The sequence below is a fragment of the Aethalodelphis obliquidens genome, unplaced genomic scaffold, assembly GCF_003676395.1.
Source record: "Aethalodelphis obliquidens isolate GAN/ISIS:26980383/991018 unplaced genomic scaffold, ASM367639v1 scaffold3, whole genome shotgun sequence".
Lineage (NCBI taxonomy): Eukaryota > Metazoa > Chordata > Mammalia > Artiodactyla > Delphinidae > Aethalodelphis > Aethalodelphis obliquidens.
The window spans coordinates 71,113,534-71,133,663 of NW_020837947.1; the positions used below are offsets into that span (position 1 = coordinate 71,113,534).

At 40.9% G+C, this 20,130-nt stretch overlaps 2 protein-coding genes across 12 annotated transcripts in view; one reads left to right on the top strand and one right to left on the bottom strand.

Annotated features, from left to right (window-relative positions):
* The window catches only part of PGM3 (phosphoglucomutase 3), a 25,312-nt gene extending 9,753 nt beyond the window's left edge, over positions 1-15,559 (top strand). For 3 of the 4 annotated variants that reach the window (XM_027091552.1, XM_027091547.1, XM_027091569.1), the window contains exons 5-13: positions 3,316-3,449; positions 4,370-4,565; positions 5,988-6,145; positions 7,727-7,810; positions 10,315-10,413; positions 11,951-12,067; positions 12,987-13,109; positions 13,933-14,106; positions 15,108-15,559. In XM_027091552.1, the coding sequence (XP_026947353.1) occupies positions 3,316-3,449; positions 4,370-4,565; positions 5,988-6,145; positions 7,727-7,810; positions 10,315-10,413; positions 11,951-12,067; positions 12,987-13,109; positions 13,933-14,106; positions 15,108-15,197 (1,175 nt within the window). In that variant the 3' untranslated portion in view covers positions 15,198-15,559. The remainder of the gene's footprint in view (positions 1-3,315; positions 3,450-4,369; positions 4,566-5,987; positions 6,146-7,726; positions 7,811-10,314; positions 10,414-11,950; positions 12,068-12,986; positions 13,110-13,932; positions 14,107-15,107) is intronic. The other variant, XM_027091560.1, reaches the window with a different exon arrangement.
* The window catches only part of DOP1A (DOP1 leucine zipper like protein A), a 113,052-nt gene continuing 106,217 nt past the window's right edge, over positions 13,296-20,130 (bottom strand). For 5 of the 8 annotated variants that reach the window (XM_027091506.1, XM_027091500.1, XM_027091533.1 and 2 more), the window contains 4 exons: positions 19,296-19,425; positions 18,442-18,498; positions 14,916-16,647; positions 13,296-13,501 (listed from right to left, as the gene is read on the bottom strand). In XM_027091506.1, the coding sequence (XP_026947307.1) occupies positions 16,342-16,647; positions 18,442-18,498; positions 19,296-19,425 (493 nt within the window). In that variant the 3' untranslated portion in view covers positions 13,296-13,501; positions 14,916-16,341. Of the gene's footprint in view, positions 13,502-14,915; positions 16,648-18,441; positions 18,499-19,295; positions 19,426-20,130 lie in introns of those variants that run through there. The other 3 variants (XM_027091523.1, XM_027091517.1, XM_027091538.1) reach the window with 2 other exon arrangements.

The following is a 20,130-nucleotide window of genomic DNA, read 5'->3' on the forward strand; positions in this document are numbered from 1 at the left end:
GGGGGGACTGTGCAGTAGTTCGTGCAAGACTGATGCTAGTGAGAGAAATGGAAAAAGGTGGAATTAGTAATGAATGCAAAGGATTTTGTGATATGTGATGAGGCTAGAGCTGTGAAGAATGGCTTCTAGGTTGCTGGGTTGTTCCGTGGAATATATGGTCATGCTTTTTACTGAGTAACTGTCTATAATAGTCATTTAGTAAATGTTTATTTGGTAATTTTGATATCGGTCACAAAATCCTTTTGTTTCATCCTTCAATATGTGTCTTTGGAATATGGTTTTTCTCTCCTTACACACTTCCATTAAGCTAGTCTAAGCTCTTACTCACTTTTTTTGAGCTTTTCCACCTCCTCTCACCTAATCCTTATACCAGAGCCAAAGTTGCCTTCACACAATACCGTTTCTGTTACGTAACTGCAGGGCTCAAGAGCTTAAAGTGACTTTCTGCTTCCAGTCCAAACTCTTGTGCTTGACTTTGAAGACCACTGAGGGATTTCGTCACGGAATATTGGTTGGATCCTGGTCCACTTTTGCTGTTTCTCTTGCTTCTTGCTTATGGTGCCTTTCTTGTGTGTGTAGCTATTTTTGACTGTAAGCTGTTTTCTGGGAAAATTATTTGTGGGACATTTTTGAGGTTTATGATAAAGGTGTATTTCCCTGGCTGAGTTTAGTGTTTGCTTCTGCTGGGGCCTGGGGGTACTGCCTGGCTGGTGGGTGACAAGGTTCTTTGATGCCAGGGCTCTTCTGATCCCGTGTTTACGTGAATTTGAACTGGGTGTCTGTGGGAGGCCTGTGTTTGTGGTGACAGCTCTTCGGGGTGGGCTTCCCACTCTGCTCGGCGCCAAGACAGCTTTCTGGGGAGTAGGCCCTGGGGGCTGATTCACTTCTAACCCACTCTTGCACCGAAGAGTAGTCCTTTTTTTTTTTTTTTTAATTTTTATTTTTTATTGGAGTATAGTTGATTTACAATGTTGTGTTAGTTTCAGGTACACAGCAACGTTATTCAGTTACACGTATACATATATCCATTCTTTTTCAGATTCTTTTCCCACGTAGGTTATTACAGAATATTGAGTAGAGTTCCCTGTGCTATACAGTAGGTCCTTTTTGATTATCTGCTTTATATATAGTATTGAATAGTATGTGTATGTTAATCCCAAACTGCTAATTTACCCCTCCCCACCACGTTTCCCCTTTGGTAACCATAAGTTTGTTTTCTAAGTCTGTGAGTCTATTCTGTTTTGTAAATAAGTTCATTTGTTTTTTTTGTTTTAGATTCCACATGTAAGTGATATCATATGATATTTGCTTTTCTCTGACTTAATCATTTAGTATGATAATCTCCAGGTCCATCCACTTTGCTGCAAATGGCATTGTTTCATTCTTTTTTCTGGCCGAGTAGTATTCCATTGTCTTTATGTGCCACGTCTTCTTTATCCATTCATCTGTCGATGGACATTTAGGTTGCTTCCATGTCTTGGCTACTGTAAATAGTACTGTGGTGAACATTGGAGTGCTTGTATCTTTTCGAATTATGGTTTGAAGAATAGTCCTTTGGGGCTTCAGCCTCACGAGCGCCTGTTCCCCCAGTTGCACATCTTAGACCAGCATGGACTGTTTGCACTGAGAACCATTGCTCAACTTCTTATTTAGAGGAATGTCCTCAGAGCAAAACTGGCTTCCCTTAGCTCACATCCTGGAGTTCTCTCTTCATGTAAATTTTGGCCTAATTCCTTTGTAATGTTGGTACTGTAATTCTTTTTAAAAAGAGATTTTTCTCTTATTCAGCATTTTTGGTTGTCTTCGGGAGGAGGGTTCATCTGAATTACATAGTTTGTAATGTTACTGGAAATAGAACTCAGTTATTACTTTTCTACGTTGCTCTATTTTTATACTGCTACCCGTCTATACTAAATGATTGGTTTTTGCTATCAGTAGTAGTTCATATTTTTTTTAGAACCAAGTATGTATCCAATGTGTGCCTTTTCCACTACCAATTAATTCTGACACTATCTACCTGGAATTAGGGTCACATCCCACAGGTTAAAGGCTCAGTGCCACAAGCCTTGCCCCTCCCCTCTTCAGATGCCAGTCACCTGGGCTTCTTTTTTTTTTTTTTTTTGCCGTACGCGGGCCTCTCACTGTTGTGGCCTCTCCTGTTGCGGAGCACAGGCTCCGGTCGCACAGGCTCAGCGGCCATGGCTCACGGGCCCAGCCGCTCCGCGGCATGTGGGATCTTCCTGGACCGGGGCACAAACCCGTGTCCCCTGCATCGGTAGGCAGGCTCTCAACCACTGCGCCACCAGGGAAGCCCCTGGGCTTCTTTTTTAATTAATTAATTAATTTATCACCTGGGCTTCTGACAGCCCTCTCCTTGGGGTCGATTAATTTGCTTAGATAGGCTCATAGAACTCAGGGAGGAAATGTTTTACTTACTAGATTACACGTTTATTATAAAGGGTATAACCCAGGAACAGCCAGATGGTAGAGATTTATATGGGAAGGGGCGTGGAGTGTCCGTGCTCTCTGGGCAGGCCACTGTCCCCAATCTCCACTTGCCCACCAAACCTGGAACCCCATCCTTCAGGGTTTTTGTGGAGGCCTCGTTACATAGGCATCATTGATGAGATCGCTGGCCATTGGTGTTTGAACTCGGTCTCTTGCTGCTCCGTCCTCCCCTCCCTGGAGTTAGGGAGGAGATGGGGACGACTGAAAGTTTCAGCTCTCTAATCCTGTGGTTGGTTCCCTGGCAGCCGGCCCCATCCTAAAGTGTCTGAGGGCTGTCCAAAAGTCACCCCATTAACATAAGAAAAGAGGGTTTAGAGGCTGTGCCAGAAATGGGGACACAGACCAAATGTATATTTCTTATTATAAATCATGATATCACAGTGTGACATGTAGTTATAATGATTTCAGTGGATGTTTATGCATATTTCGGGGTAGTTTTCAAAGTTAGTGTTTCTTGTGTTTTCTGAGATGTCTTATTTATTTATTTATTTTTTTTTTTTTGCGGTACGCGTGCCTCTCACTGTTGTGGCCTCTCCCGTTGCGGAGCACAGGCTCCAGACGCCCAGGCCCAGCGGCCATGGCTCACGGGCCCAGCCGCTCCGCGGCATGTGGGATCCTCCCGGACCGGGGCACGAACCCGTGTCCCCTGCATCGGCAGGCGGACTCCCAATCACTGCGCCACCAGGGACGCCCGAGATGTCTTTTTTTGAAGAGGATTTGTCACCCTGAAATTCACACAGTATGAGTCCTAAACTTTTCTTCTTTCTTAAGGAATGTGGTAAATTGCTTTTTGTATTTCTGTGACAGATTATGGCTTGTTGACGACGCCCCAGCTGCACTACATGGTGTACTGTCGAAACACCAGTGGCCAGTATGGAAAGGCAACCACAGAAGGTTACTACCAGAAACTCTCTGCAGCCTTTGTGGAACTTACCAAACAGGTGAAAATCTCTTGAACGTGGTTAGAGTTTAAGCAGATGACCAAAATAACATCAGTTGAACAGTTTATTTTAATTAGATATTTGTTACCCCTCCTCCTCTTCCAAAAATGTGGCGTGTCTTCTTTTTCTTTTTAGCGCTCTGCAAGGTCTGGGCCTCGTATCCTGCTAACTCTTTGTTGGCATTTACTCGGCAAGGCGTGTAATATGTTCTGAGCTCCCCGGGGGAGAAGAGTGGTGTACTTGCAGTTATCGTTGTGTTCATTCAGAGGAATTTGGTCTTAGAGTTACTGCAGGTGCTGTTGGTGTCATACTTGAGGCACCTACTGTTGAGAAAGCCTTTCTTCGAGGTGAATTAGCTTCCTAAACCTGAACAAGATTTGAGGGGTGTAATTCATTTGATTGGCAAATATCGATGTATGTCATTGTCAGGCATAGTTAAACAAAACCAAGCCTTTGCTCTCAGAGAACTTACATTCTGGGGTGAGATGGGTAGGAGAGGAGACTGACAGGAAAAAAGCCAGACATGCCCGGTGGTGTAATATGCTCTGAAGAGAAGGACGGATGTTATGACTGCTTACTCATCTGTGTACTCATGCCCGTATTTGAATGCCTGCCGTGTAATACAGACTATAATATTGTAAGAGACCTTGCTTCATGGAGGCTAAATTCTAATACAGCTTCATTTCCATCATTTATTCAGTCAACGCAACTGTTCCAGTGTCTGTGTCCGAAAAAAGGTGTTTTAACATTTTACTTTGGTGTTTTACAATTTTCATCTGAATGCGTGTACCCTTTTGTTTCCTGGGTTAAAACAGACGAGTTATAACTGAAATAATGGAAGATGTTTATATATACATGTATATGCCATGCTTCACTGTTACAACTTGAAATTTTTCTTGCGTATGTCTTTTCCTTTTCAGGCCTCCTGCAGTGGAGATGGCCAAAGAACACTTAAGGTTGACTGTGCGAACGGCATAGGGGCCCTGAAGCTGAGAGAAATGAAACACTACTTCTCCCAGGGGCTGTCAGTGCAGCTGTTTAACGATGGGACCAAAGGGAAGCTCAATCATTTATGTGGGGCTGACTTTGTGAAAAGTCATCAGAAACCTCCTCAGGGTATGTGAAAGATGTGTTTTTCGCGCTCTCCCTGAAACCAGTCTCACAAACAGAGCTGGCCAGGTGAGCTGGTCCTGGCCCTGCCGCCGTTACACATCCGGGCCTCTTCCCGCTCTTCGGTACCACGTGGGGCACAGGCTGCTCTCTGCCTGCAAGTCACAGCACTCCTCACGGGGCGCAGGAAATCCGGTGGAGAAAGCAAAATCAAGGTGGGATTGTAGAGCCGTGCCCTCAAGCTTCAGCAGGCATCAGAGTCACCTGGAGGGCTGGTCCGCACACGGATTCCTGGGCTCTGTCCGAGGGTTTCAGTCTCTGTAGGTCTGGGGTGGGTTTGTCCATCGGCTGCTGTCATGGCAAAGGAACAGCCACATTGTCTAAGATTTGCTGTGACACAGCTGTTGAGGTTTCAGTAACTTTACACAAGTTACACAAGCCATTGGTCTCTCACAGGTTATAATCCTTTGCTCTTAGTGACCAGTGTTTCTTGTTATTGATGGTGTTAACAAATAAAAATCACTTTTTTCAGGATTCAAGCACATACCTCATCTACTGCTGGTTATTTTTTGTATGAGAAAGGACATTGTGGTGCTAGGGAAATTGCATTCAATTCAGTACGTGTAGCTCTCAAAACACTATGTGGGAATCAGTATTGCCAGACCTCTGGCTTGTAAAATGGAATTTTATTTTAGTATCGTATCGGGTTTCAGCTTAGATAGATTGTGAATGCTCTTTTTTCACTTAGCTGTGAAAGAGTTTGCCCTGTATACAGTAAACCTGTATACTATTTAAAGCTTACGACACTGGTTTTTGTTTGGAAGGATAATTATTTTTATGTTGTTTCCTTTCCATTTAAATGAATCCTCTTCCCTTGATTTTGAAGCTATTATCTCCATTCAGGTACAGAAACAATTACATATGTTTATGTAGCGCTTCAGACAGGAGAAATGATCAGGATTCTCCTCAATGACAAAACACTCCAATTATTTATATTTGATTGTACCAGCTGCTTGATCATGTAAGGATAGTAACGGTTCTTTATCTGCAGTTATAAAGACATTTATTCCTTTCAGCTGGGCTTCAGTTTACAAATTGGGAGAAACTTTGTTCAACTGACATTTGATTTTTGTAAATCTTGAGGACAGGCTCTATTTGCCTAGCACGTGTTTAATTTTGCTTAAGCCCTGGAAGGATAATTTTAAACACCTCTTGAAAAGTCGTAGTAGACGTGCTTCCATGTAACACAGAAGGTCACTTACGATCAATACTTAACCGCAAGAATTTTCCCTTGTAACTGGTGTGAGAGAAAAACCGAAAACTTTTTACACTGAATTTTATCCCCCTTTCTTAGACTGAAGAAATTTGAATTATTTTGAATTATTCAATTAATTTGAATTATTCATTTTGAATTATTCTGTGTGGCAGGAATCGAAATGAAGTCCAATGAAAGATGCTGTTCCTTCGATGGAGATGCAGACAGAATAATTTACTACTACCATGATGCAGATGGTCAGTTTCATCTCGTGGACGGAGACAAGATAGCAGCACTCATTAGCAGTTTCCTTAAGGAACCCCTGTTGGAGGTATGGTGCGGGGATGGACTGCCCTTTCAAGCAAGACTCACTGGGGAGATTGTTCTGTATCAGGCAGTCATTTGAATGTCTGAGGCATGATGGTGGGAAGTGGCCAGAAAACACAGAGAAGTGGTCATTCCAGTCATTTCAACACTGGGGCTCTGGTTTGGAACCTGAAGAGAGTAGTCTTTTCTTTTTTTAAAAAAAATTTTATTTATTTATTTTGGCTGCATTGGATCTTTGTTGCTGCACGTGGGCTTTCTCTAGTTGCGGTGAGCGGGGGCTACTCTTCGTTGCAGTGCGCAGGCTTCTCATTGCGGTGGCTTCTCGTTGCGTGCAGAGCACAGGCTCTAGGCGTGCGGGCTTCAGTAGTTGTGGCACACGGGCTCAGTAGTTGTGGCTCCAGGGCTCTAGAGCGCAGGTTCAGTAGTTGTGGCACGTGGGTTTAGTTGCTCTGCGGCATGTGGGATCTTCCCGGACCAGGGCTCGAACCTGTGTCCCCTGCATTGGCAGGCGGATTCTTAACCACTGCGCCACCAGGGAAGCCCAGTCTTTTCTTTTTCATACTGGCAAAAAGTTTCATGATTTGCAGCTTTACGAAGTTTTGGTTTCTTCATAACTGACATTTTAATGAGGGTTCCACGAACATCATTCCCCAGAGCCTCAAGTTTAAATAGCAAATCTCCTCCTCTGAGGGATTTATTTACTACGATTATGATAAGCTTAGTAACGTGAGATTTATTTTGTTATGCTCTTTTGGAAATCTCAGGTTAGCTGTAAGTATAAAATGTAATGATAATTATCACAATCGGGAAAATGTGTACTTTAGGAATTCAGTGTATACTTTTATTAAAAACGAAAGAAAAAGAGATCAAGAAACCACAGGTTTCTTTGAAAAGGATTCCTTAGCAAACAAGATGTCCTTCATAGGCGAATAAACTGTGGTCCATCCAGACAATGGAATATTATTCAGCAGTGAAGGAAAAAAGAAAAAAAAAAGATGTATCAAGCCATGAAAAGACGTGGAGGAAATTTGAACGCATGTTACTAAGTGAAGGAAGCCAATCTGAGAAGGCTGTGTATTTTAGCATGAGTCCAACTATATGATATTCTGCAAAAAAATCCCGCAGAGACCGTGGAGACAGTTAAAAGATCAGTGGTTGCAAGGGGCTGGGGGGAAGTGGGTGCTGAGGGATGAATAGGTGGAGCACGAGGCTTTTTAGGGCCGAAAACACTGTATATGATACTGTAAAGAGGGAGACGTGTCCTTATACATTTGTCCAAGCCCGCAGAATATACAGCACTAAGGGTGAATCCTGATACAAACCGTGGAGTAACAGAAACGAAATCAGGTGATTTAAAAAAAAAAATAAAAGGATTCCTTGTACAGTTGCTTTAAATAATGCTCAAAAGTATTTTATCTTTTTTTCTGGCATACATGTAAATTTTTGGTGAGTTGTTTATTGCATAAAACTAAGGCATAGCTGATCTGGCTGATAATTTTGTCATCCTTTAGAACTCTGATTATAGGTTTGCTTTTGTAGGGTCTTTACTTTTGATGGCAAGGTAATTGTCCTTGTTTTTGTCCAGATTGGAGACAGTTTGAGTCTTGGTGTCGTACAAACTGCATATGCCAATGGAAGTTCAACACGCTACCTGGAAGAAGTTATGAAGGTATTGAAACATTTCCATTTTCTGGTAGCTTCTTCATCATTATCTTCTATTGTAAGATGCTTCTGTGAGGAAAATAATGCCCTCACAAAAATAAATAGGTTGAAGTGCACGAAGCTGAGCTGTTGTCTACTTAAGGATAAATAGAAATCAAAAATAAGAAAAAGTTCAATTGTCCCTAATGCAAAAAGGGAAAGAGACTTTCCTTCCTCTTTTTTCTGAGAGTACTTCTTTTAGAAAACTTACAATTTTTTTCTCTGTCCTTTTGAAATTAATATCAACCTTTTTAGGTGAAATAGGCCAGTTTTACAGTTCAGAAGTGTTTATCATAAGGGCCTGGAGTCACCTCTTTGAAATATAAACGTCAAGGAAGATAGCATCCCATGCCTCAGCCTCCTGAGAGTTTCACCTAGCTACCACTTAGAGCCAGACACCTATCTTCTTGACAGAGAGAGATGAGAAGTTGTATTATTCCTTTGCAGAAGGGCAGTTAGCTGACACCAGTGGCCACTCCACTTATCGGGTAGATTTAGGACAAACTCCGTGTGACAGAAGGTACTGTGACGTCTTCCTAAGAAGTAGGCTTATTCAATAGATATATCGCCGTGGGGTTTTGTAGCGGGGAACAGAGACTGGGCTCATCTCCTAACACAGCAAGGAAAAGTGGGGATTTTGTAGCCAAGGAATAAGGTGTGAGGGAGGGGTTGGTGCATGGGAAAGTACGAAGAGGGACGGGGGCGGCTAGGGGGGATTCTGGCTAAACCAACCTAACAGTTGATTTGCTGAAGGCAGGCCTGGGTGATCAGATGCTACCGGGTAGGGACTTTGGTCAGATATTGAGGGTGGGGGATTCTGGCTGAAGTGAGTTAGCAAAAGATTCCTGATAAAATTGGGCTCTTGCAGACACGGCCAAGGACAGGACCTATTCAGGCTCAAAGGAGCCTCCCTCACGTTCGGTTGAGGAGAGATCTTGGTCACTAGCTATCTTTAGCTCTGCAAAAGGGTGGGATTTCTTCCTGTCTCGCCGTCTCTTAGCAGATTGCCTGAGATGTGCATCACAGTCTGGCTTAACGCTTACGCAGTAATAAAGCCTGTCTTATTCTTCTTCTGTGGAGATGTTTTCTGGATTGGTGGGAGATTTTGTTTCTGATTTTTTCCCCAGCATCCACCAGGTAGGTGACTAGCCTCTGTACCATGCTACCCGCTTTAAGAGTTAGAGGCTGCAGGGCCCAAGTTGGGTCTTTTTGCCTTTATTCTTTTTTTCCCTGGCTAGTGTAATATTTTCCAGCATTTGTGTATCCATTTTCAAATGTCTGCATTTTAGTAGTTTTTGTGGCCATTCTATTGTTGTTAAAGCAGGAGTGACAAAGTCAGGTTCCTTTAGGATCTGGATGGGGGCAGTGAACGAAGCCAGCAGGCAGGCGAGGACTAGGAAGGTGTGCCAGGCCAGCTGCTGCCCCCTCTGGGCAATCTTCAGGAGAAGCTGGAAGTCTGAATTCTTGTGTGAATTGCCTGCCTTTTAAGTCTTGGCAGCTGAGTCAGAATTTAAAAGAAACAGTGGGTAGTCCAAATAAAACACACCTGGAGGCTGCTAGTCTGTGCCCTGATTTAAATATATGGTCACAGTAAACTTACTCAAGGGACGCCAGCTGGGGCCCAGTTGCCTGCCTTTCATAGGGATTCTGTGTTAGGGTTATGAGTATTTTCTTAATTTCTGTCTCAAAACTTCCTTATAGTAAAATGCCCTGTTGAAGAAACAACATCAGAAGCTACTCCTTCTCAACACATTCTCTTATGGGTTAAATATTTTCAGCACTAGCCATTCCTGAGGTCCCCTGAATCCAGTTAAATGCTAGGCTCATTGGAGCTTGCTCTCTTTTGCAGTTTTGCTGCCGTCTTTCCTTAGCCATGCTTGTCTCGCAGATCCATCCAAGGCTTTCGCTACCCACTGTTCCTGTCCCAACCACCGTGATTTCTTACTGGGATTAGCCCTAGAAACCACCTAACCTGAGCCAGGGCTTAGCAGACAGTGGCCTGTGGGCGACGTCCAGCTGGCCAGCTGTTTGTAGTGTTATTGAAATATAGCCGTGCTCGTTTGTTTTTGTATGGTCCGTGGCTGCTTTCGCACTACAGTGGCAGAATCGAGCGATTGTGACAGAGACCACATGGCCTGCAAAGCCTGAAATATTAGTTATCTGGCTCTTTATAGTAAAAGCTTGCAGACCCCCCGCTCTAAGCCATTCTCCACACTGTAGCTACACGGAGCTTTCAGAAACAATTACATCATGTCACTCCCCAACTTGGGATCTTTCATTATCTTGTAAGGGACCTCTCACACTCTCACCCTGCTTTTCTCACTCCCCCGCAGTGACACTTAACACTTAGTATTTCAGTTGCTTAGCTGTCTTCCTCACTAGACTAAGCTTTGTTCCCTGGGATGAGAGGTGCACAGTGAATATCTGCTGATTGAATAACTGCTGTTGTTTCTTTAAACATGTGTGTTACAGGTACCTGTCTATTGTACTAAAACTGGTGTAAAACACCTGCATCACAAGGCTCAGGAATTTGACATTGGAGTTTATTTTGAAGCAAACGGGCATGGCACAGTAAGTTCTCGTAAGCAGTGGCATCTGGCTTTAGCTGGCGCCTCTCTCCAGTGATGGAATTCTGTATCTGGGTAGTAATAGGTAACATTCCACTTTGTTGAAATGATTGGGATGGTGATAGAATAAGATTTAGTTAATATATTATTATGTTCTGTGAAACTATGGCTCTTTTAGGTTATAATGATCTTCGAGTGTGAAGAGAGAATACTAATTTGTCCCTATAATATAGTTTTTTCAGAAACATGGCAGTTCTTAATTTTCCTACAACCAGACGGTCTATACATCCCATTTAAAATATTTTCCTTCAACTGGCCATACGTGGCAAAAGGAAAGTTCAGTAGCTGTGGTGAATTGAAAAGTGTTGGAAAGGTTGAGAGTTAAGTTACTAGCAACTAAAAATGAGTTTAAAGTAATTAGAATTGGCATATAAAGTTTTTTATGGCTCTTAGCAGAGAAAATTTTAAAGGTTTGAGATACAATTTGCGTATCATAACATTCACTATTTTAACGTATATTAACAGGTCTTTAGCATATTCATAACGTTCAGAATATTTCTTTATTAAATTTTTTATACATAGCCTCATTTCATAAATGGACTTGAAGTGGCTAACAGAAAATTTTATCTAGGTCAAATAATTTTCATTAATTCAAAATTGGCTTCTAGAGGTCATGAATATGAGAAGAAAAACGAGTTCCTAGAAAATGCAATTAAAATATAACTTCAGTGATCTAATGCAGGGGTTGGTAAATTATTTTGAAGGGCAGATAGTAAATATTTTAGTCTTCACAGGCCATAAGGTATGTCGCATCTGCTCAGGTCTCCTGGTGGAGGGTAAATGAATGGAAATGGCCGTGGTTCCACAAAACAGGTGACCAGTGTGCGTCTTAGTTTACCAGCAAACTTCTTTGTATATCATCAAGTGGCTGAATGTAGTGCAGCTTTTCCTCTTTAGTGTTGGGCCTCCGAAGGCACTGAAATCATGCATGGGCGAGGCAAGTCAGAAGGGCAGGAATCCTGAGCAACGTGATGTTTATTATACTAAACATCCATGGCACTGCTTGCCATGATGTAATATATAAGATGAACCTCTTTTCTACTTTTGCTTAGTTTATGTCCTTAAAAACTTAGGACAAGAAAACTGTACTAATTGCAGTGAGTTATATTCTTCAAAGTAAAATGGATACAGATAAGGCTTAAGGAACCCTGGTTGCCCAGCACTGGTTCAGCTGGCTGAGGGCAACATCATAAACTCACCATGTGCATTCTCCTTTGCCAATGGGATATTTTATTTGTAATCTTTACATTTTGATAACCCAGTTTTATAATCCATGAAGGAACTCCCCCCCACCCCCCTTGTAATATCTTCTGAGTTCTGATTTGGTCTTTTATACTAATTTCATATATTCTAAGGCTGCCATTTTCCCCTCAGTTTCTCCAGAGTCATGGAGAGTTTCAAAAGCAGTTTAGTTGGGATGATGGTACGTAAGACTGGGGCATGGATAGTGTTTTCTGATTTTTGTTATGCTTTGATTGTAGGTTCTATTTAGTAAAGCTGCTGAAATGAAGATAAAACAACTAGCAAAAGAATTAGAAGAAAATAAGAAAAGGAAAGCTGCTAAGATGCTTGAAAACGTGATTGACTTGTTTAACCAGGTCAGAACCGAGGGGGTGGTGGACTCTTGGTTACTTTTACATTATTCAGAAGGTGGACAGAATAACGTGCTGTATAAAACATCAGAGTGGAGAAGTTGTGGTGGCTTCCTTGCAACAATTTAGATTTATACTGAAATGCAGTGACAATGTTTATGTGCTTCATATTTTCAAGTAATGAGTAGCTTATAGCTGGAGTCAACAGATTGAGCTACTAAATGTATCTAAGCATATGTTTTGAAACCAGCCTTCTCAAGGGAATTCAGGAAAAATAGTCTCTGACAAGGCACATGTGTGGGTCAGATTATTGGATTGGAGTGGAGAATATGGCAATGGAAGAGCAAAGTGTAGGTCAGCGGAAAGCAAAAGAACTAATATTTGAGGGTCCTGCACATATTGGGCACTTTCCATACCTCACTGTGTAATCCTTGCAGTAACAGAGGGAGAGGGGTCACTATAATTCCTGTTTTATAAATGAAGAAACAAAGACTTACTTAGAGCGACTCAGTGGCACAGTATGGATCCAACTTTAGGTGTATCTTACCACCAAAGCTCCTATTTCTCCACTTTACCATGCATGAGGCCTTCCATCATCGTGGCAATAGTATCTCAAAAGGGATCTAGTTGTAAGTAAAATTTTGAGTCATACAGTGTTAATGCTGGAACCTTAAGAGTTCGTTACACTTCACAGATAAGCAGGAAGATTAAAGGCAGGCTCGTCTCAGTATTCTTGGTAGACCTGTTACTGCTGTCTTCCATGGATACCTTTTTCCCTCGTTGTAGTTTGTATTTACCCCCGTCAGTTACCTGCATTGGGGGCGGGGGTGGGGTGGGGAGGGCAGCCAGGACATGGCGATTGGTTTTCTGAGACAGAAGCATTCATATCCACGCTCTGCTTGTATTCTGCTTCTGCATCTTGCAGGCAACTGGTGATGCTATTTCTGACATGCTGGTGATTGAGGCAATCTTGGCTCTGAAGGGCTTGACCGTACAGCAGTGGGACGCCCTCTATACAGATCTTCCAAACAGACAGCTCAAAGTTAAGGTGTGAGCGAGATTTTAAAATTACTTCTTTTCTGAAAATTAACTAAAACAATTGCATTCTGTAAATAGATATTGCATAGAAAAGACTATTTTCTCACATCTTTAAAAATTACAGAATCGCTCTTAACCATTCTATTGTTATTTAGAAGTATCTGGTTTCTAACTTTAGTATAAATGATATTATGTATCACTTTAAAAGATTTTATTATAAAAAATTTAAAAGATACATTGTGTAGAGAGAACAGATTTCAACAAGTGCCCTCCATGTCCCTAATATTATTTTGAAGCGAGTTCTGGATAGCCTGTTGAGTGAACTGTAAATATTTCCTCTGCATTATTCTTGGTTTACAGAGTACTTCCAGAGGCTAGATGCTGACAAGTAGAATCTGTGGGCTGAAAGAGAATTTTTAAAGGCATTTCAGATAAATTGCTGGTTGATTTCTATACAGATTTATACCAGATTACACATTCACCAACAGAATTTTTGAAAGACAGAGATATGGAAGCCAGAGCTCACAGAAACGGCTGCCGATTGTTCAGATCAGTTTTTTCCGGAGATTCTTATGACCCTCTTTTTTTAAATACCTAAGATTATTTGATCAATGATTAAGTCATACAGTACTTACTGGCCATTGTTTTAGTAATAACTGTAATACAGTGTGGAAATCTCAGTGCTGTACTCTTTGTGGTACAGTAAGCTGAAATGTGGGCCTGTTCCTGTTGACATGAAATGGCCATAATCTTTTGGTGGGAATTAGGTTGAATGGGTTAAGCTTGTGAAAGGGAGTGTGATATGGTAACAAATGAGAAATGCTTGTGCTTAGGTTGCAGACAGGCAAGTTATTAGCACCACAGATGCCGAAAGACAAGCAGTTAAACCTCCAGGACTCCAGGAAGCCATCAATGAGCTGGTGAGGAAGTACAGGCTTTCTCGAGCTTTTGTCCGGCCCTCTGGTACCGAAGACATAGTCCGAGTCTATGCAGAAGCGGACTCGCAGGTAAGCTGGGACAATTCTATTGGAGGAATGTGCAGTGAGAGTCTAACATAGGTGGAGGAGGGCAGGCAGCAGGAGAGAAAACTATTTTAATGGTGTTGGAATCTCTAATGTGTGAGATTTATGGAGGCTTTTAGGTTATTTTCATCAGTAGTAGTTACACAGTTGAACAGAATTCCCCCACATATTTTTCTTATAATTTATTCTAATTTCCTGAAAGTGTCATATTTCTAACTGCTGCATGAATAACTAATAAATACTTAGTGTACTAAACCGTACTTAGTTTGACACATATTAAGCATATGCATCCTGAAGTGGATTATACCTTTTTCCTTCATTTAAAAAACATCCTGTTGCTTTATGAAAATAGCTGGTTAGTTCAAGTCCATTTCTAAATCAACTGGTACCGTCATCCATACTGCTTGAAATTCATCTTTGTCTCTGGACTCTTCAATTTGTTTTTCAAAATATTTCCTTTAAATGACAGCCTTGCTCTGTGCCTCTGTTTTCTTGATAGGGTCAAAGACTTAAAAGTGTTTGCTCAGCTGAGGCAGTTAGAGTGGGGTGACTAGGTAAATAGCTCTCAGAAGGAGATATATACCGTTAACTTATACAGCAGCTTTTCTGCAGAAGCTTAGGCCGTCCCAGAATATACTGAATAAATATCCCTAGTGGATGAGGATGGGGCCTTAAGAGTTACTTTAGGCTGGTTGTGGCCTTCTTGCCTTTAAGGACTAGGTTCTGTTGAATTTATTCAGAGCTTTAGCATGATAATCAAATCAGCTTATAAAATTAGTTAACTAGGAACTTACCCGATTTAGAAGACTGTGACTTGTTTTCCATTTATCTGAGGGTCTTGTAATTTGTTACTGAAAGATGAAAAAAAGTTCTCATTTGAATATTGGTTAGTGAATCAAAATCAGAAAGCTGCCTCCCCTAAAGTTGCAAGTAACCTGGTAGATGCTGTGTCTTTCTCATCTAATATCCTTTCATGTAATTTGCAGGAAAATGCGGACAGCCTTGCATATGAAGTGAGCTTGGCAGTATTTCAGCTGGCTGGAGGGATTGGAGAAAGACCTCAACCAGGTTTCTGAGGACAATTTTTATATTTTTTAGAAACTAGACTTTTAAAAACTTTTTACAGGATAATAGTACTGCCATTATTGTGACAGGCTCAAACACATAATCATAAATGTTTAGTCTGTACCTTACTGGATTATTTCTAGATCTGATTATTTTTCTTAAACAAACACTACCAGAATCATTCTTTAGAAATAGGTAAGCCCTTATACTTGTTAAAATTTAGTTTTTTTAAAAACTGAAATTTACCCCTAATATCAATCACACTAATGTAAACTACTGGAGCTTAAGTATATGATTCAGTCATTAACTTTATAATATATGCAAGGAAAAATTCATGAAGGCTGCTAGAAAATTAAACTTTATTTATTACCAATTCCATATGATGTCTTTTCCGTCATTGTCACCTCAGTCATTTTGCAGTACTAATACTCACCATTGTTAATACAAACGCGAGGAGGTTGGAGAAGACTTCATATAACCAATTTTTTCATAGCAGAGTCTCCAGAACAATTCTTAGATGACTTACCTCTCTTCAGTTAACATCACCAGGAATTTATAGAGTTGTGACTATGGAGGCTGTATACACCTGTACTCCGTACCGAGGTTGAGATGCTCGTGCTACACTTACAAGGAAGGATGTGTGGCCCAGGCTTCAATTATTCATTACTCCTCTTAGTGAAGGTATGGGAGAGAAGGTATGTGGGAGAAACGAGTTGTAATACATTACCAAGCCTCTGACAGAGAAGTGATGGCTTTCTGATACTAGAATGTGGGTTAATAAGGTAAAGAAAAAAATCCCCAACCAATCTAAATTAAACAAAGCCTGAAACTAATAGAAAAAATGTGCAGTGTGTATTTGGCAGGTTTAAGACAACTCAGGACAGTAAAACAATGGACCATAATGGACTATTTATGTATATATAGATCTCTCTTAGGCACCATAATCAATATGCGCCCGTAATATTTAAACTTGATTCAGGCCACAGTCAGACATTCGTTCTTATTTACAAATATTTAAATTAAATACAACCTGAAACGTGTTTCGTTACATACAAAAAAAAAAAAAAGAAAACAAAAAGAAACTATACAACTCAGAGCAATGTTTGTTTTAAATAATTACATTTACATTTAAACTAAATGGAACCACTATGTTGCTCAAGTTTTTATCACCCCTTCCAGAAAATCTTTTTCTACCATCTCTTCTATTTTTTGCCTGGCTTTGCTGGAAAATGGTTTGTGGTTTTCCAGCTTCATGTCCTTGCTCGGGAAGGTGTTTGAGTAGAGGACGGGGCTCCCTGAGTGTCCTGCGCATCGGCTGGTGACTTTGCTGTTGAAGACTTGGCTGAGCACGTTGAAGAATGGCAGGAGCTGCTCAAGGCTGCGCACCGTACAGACGGTGAGCAGCAAGTGCCCCGGCTCCCAGCCCAGCGCTCTCCCTGAGTTGTCCTCCTCCGGGTTTTTCTGCAGAAAACAAAAAGGCGATTGTTCCCAACAGACGATGCAGTATGTGAGGAAACTTAAAAGAATATAAGGATCAGCAAACAGAGTTAAGAAATGAATACAAGTGATGACATTAGGTCTCCATTCCAGACTTGCTAAAATGTTTGCTTCTAACTGAGGCCTTCTGGTGCCAATTATTAATTGTACATTGAGGGTCTAACACTTTAGTAATATTTTCCAACTTGAATGCACAAGTAAGCTTAGTTATTAGCTGAATTAGTTTTGCATAGGGACTGTCAAATCCAAAAGTTCATGTTGTGCTTTGCATATACTCAAAAAGCTCCCAGATTTCTGGATCCCCACCAATGTATCCGAGGACTAGGTCAAAATGACTGAAGAAGGGACAGAGAGTCTTACACATTTCACTACTAGCAAGTCAGTCAATTACCTTGTGGCCAAATGGCTTAAACTTGCCACAAGACAGCAGCAGAGTCCACAGTGAATCATTACTATCAGCACAGAGAAAGGAAAGGAACTCCCAGGAGAGACCCTGCCATGCGCTTCTGTGTTGTGCTAAACCACATGGGAGCAAAGCTGGACCTGGAGTCAGAATAACGCCAAAGTCAGGGCCCTGGCTCTGCCGCTTGCTTACTGTGGGTGTCCTGGGCAAGTACAGAACAGTTCCTCACTTATAAGATGGGGCGATGAAGAGAATGTATGTGAAAACTCTTGTCAACTGCATTAACACGACAATTTACGTACTTCAAGTAGCTACTTTGAGAAGCCAGCTAAACTACACACACAGCTGTAGACATCGGTCTATCTAGAGAAAGTTCTGAGAGAACTGAAGATGTCTGAACTGGGGCAGAATCATAGATTTGAAAACACACTGAGTAAAGATAATGAAGACAAACAATGAACTAGAGAGAAAAAACTATCAAGTGGGACTTAGGAAGCAGAATTATAGTCTGTCATATTTGTTAACAAATGGAGTTTGCCTTCTAAGATGAGATGTTGCTGAGAAACTTGCATTGTTCACTTAATATTTTAATATCACTAGTTTCCTAGTGGAGAAAACAGATGCAAAATCCAGCTTATTTTCTTGTGTGTGCTTACAATGTTTGCTTATTTTAAAATAAAATCCTGTTTTAAATCTGTTTTCCTTTCTCAGAAGTCTACAGGAGCAAACAAGAAAAAAAGATCATCTAGTTCTTTATCTATGGCCAAATTTAAAAAAAAAAAAAGGAGAAAGAAAAAACAGCTATTAGTTTATTTCTTAGTACGAAACCACTTTCCTTTCTCTCACCTAATAACACTGGCTTTAATGACGGTCCGGGACTGATGACCACTCCACCGTCAGTCCCCTGAGTCAGAGTGCAATTCAATAGTCACGAAAGGGTCTACAGAGATGCATTTACTCTGAGGGGAAACGAGTAATACGCTTGAACCCTCTACATAGCTGATTTTCAAATGTAAGGAAGCTATGATGTAACCTTTTGTTTATATTCTTGTCAAGATGTACCTTTAAGAGGACTTTTACTAAGCTCTTGACCAAGAACAGTGCACTTGTTTTATAGTGTTTCTGCTTTTCTTAATCAGAGCTACACCACCTCCTCAATAATAAAATTAACAAGTCAAACATGTTTCCATATGAACTATTTCTCCTTTCACTGCAACAGTCTACACTTAAAAGACTTCCTTCCTGTTTACCTCTCTTGTCCTGTTGAAAGCCAGACCTGGGTTTGTGTCTCAAGATTTGGTCCAGAGGTGGCAGCTTTTGCTGCCATACCACAAGCATCAAAAAGCCACCCTCACCTGATGCTTGGCCATCTCCAGTCCCTCCAATGTCACTGTCTTAAAGTCCTCCTCGTCCTGTGGAAGGAAAGAGGAGAGCTCATAGCCTTTGCTCCAGTGAAAAGTGGGCTTGGCCATGAAGACCTTGTTTAAGGTGTTTTGGATGGGAAAATGCTTTCCAATCAAAACATTTTTTTATTCTGTGGGACAAGTGTTGTGCAAAAGACTGTCATGTTTATTCCTTAGATAAGGGAGGAGTTTTATAAAAACTGTCATTACTAATGAAATGCAGGGATGACAAAGTACGTGTGCCTATAATCACATTGCTTCCGGATTCGTTGTCATGATTATTTTTTCCAACCCTGCAATATCAACATGAAAGTACCCAAGTGCTCTCCTAAACTCTGGACTCAACTTTCATCTCTTCTTTTACTTATTAGTCCCTAAAGAAACAACTTGATTTGAAATCAAGTTCCGCATGTCCTTCAAGGACACTGTCCTCCATTCCATCTCTGGAGTGTGTGGAATGTGGTTTAGGAGCTGCTGCCTGAATAGGAGACCCCAGAAGAGTGGAAAATTTCTGAGCACTCAAAGCACATATTACAAACTAGGGCTCGCAAAACAACCCAGATCGTCCCCAGATTGTACAATTTATTTTTGAAATTTTCTGAATGCAAGGAAAAGATGACAAAAGGTTTGTAACAGAGGCCTACTGATGAACGTAAAGAAACTCACTACTATTTTCTTGGGTAAAGATCTGTAATTAATTAGCCTGACGCACAGTGGAAGATGCACATAAGATACGATATAAGTATATTTTACAAATTTTATCTTCTTACACTTAACAAAAACAAATTTTAAAAAGAATGCAGTACCTTTGCCCTTTTCCGAAGAAGCTTTGCAAGTCGTACTACATAAGGTTTAAATTCTCGTTGATGTATGCCCTGCCTTCTCACTTCCAAACCGGAATCATCTGAGGCTTCTGGAATAAAGGCCCATCGGTACCTACATGTAGGAGAATGACACCAATATTGGTAAGATGCACGCTGTGCCATCTAAGACAAGGCCACATAAATCCCGTAGACACATCATGACCCCACCACTTACACAGATTCACATACCAGCTGTGCCACTTGTAGCCCTGTCACCGTGGGCATGTTTCTTAACCTGAGCCTTTACCAGTAAATACGGACAATATTAACTACTTCATAGAGTTGAAACGAGTACATGAACATTTGTAACGAACAAATGAAATTTGGAAAGTACTCAACACCATTTTTTCCATGAGCACAACACAAGTAACTTGACAAATGTTTCCATGCTCATTCATTACTATATAGATAAAAATCTCCAACATTTATTTTAAATTTTGTCTTTAATAAGTAAAATTAATATCTGTCCATGGAAAAAACTCAAACAGTATAAAAGGGCAAACCAAAGAAAGGTAGTCCCCTTCCCACCACAGGCTCCACCAATACTGCCAGTTTCGTATATACCCATTCAGAGTTTTATTATGCATAAAAGAGCACACAGTCACACAAGCAACCCTCTCCTCTTTTAATAAATAAAATGATTGCTGCTTATTTTAATTACACATCTTGGAGATAACATCATATAAAACAGCATCCTTTTTAACAGTTACATAGTACTCCAGTGCTGGAAGGTACTGATTCAACCAGTCTCCTAGACTGTCCGATTTCTAGCTATTAC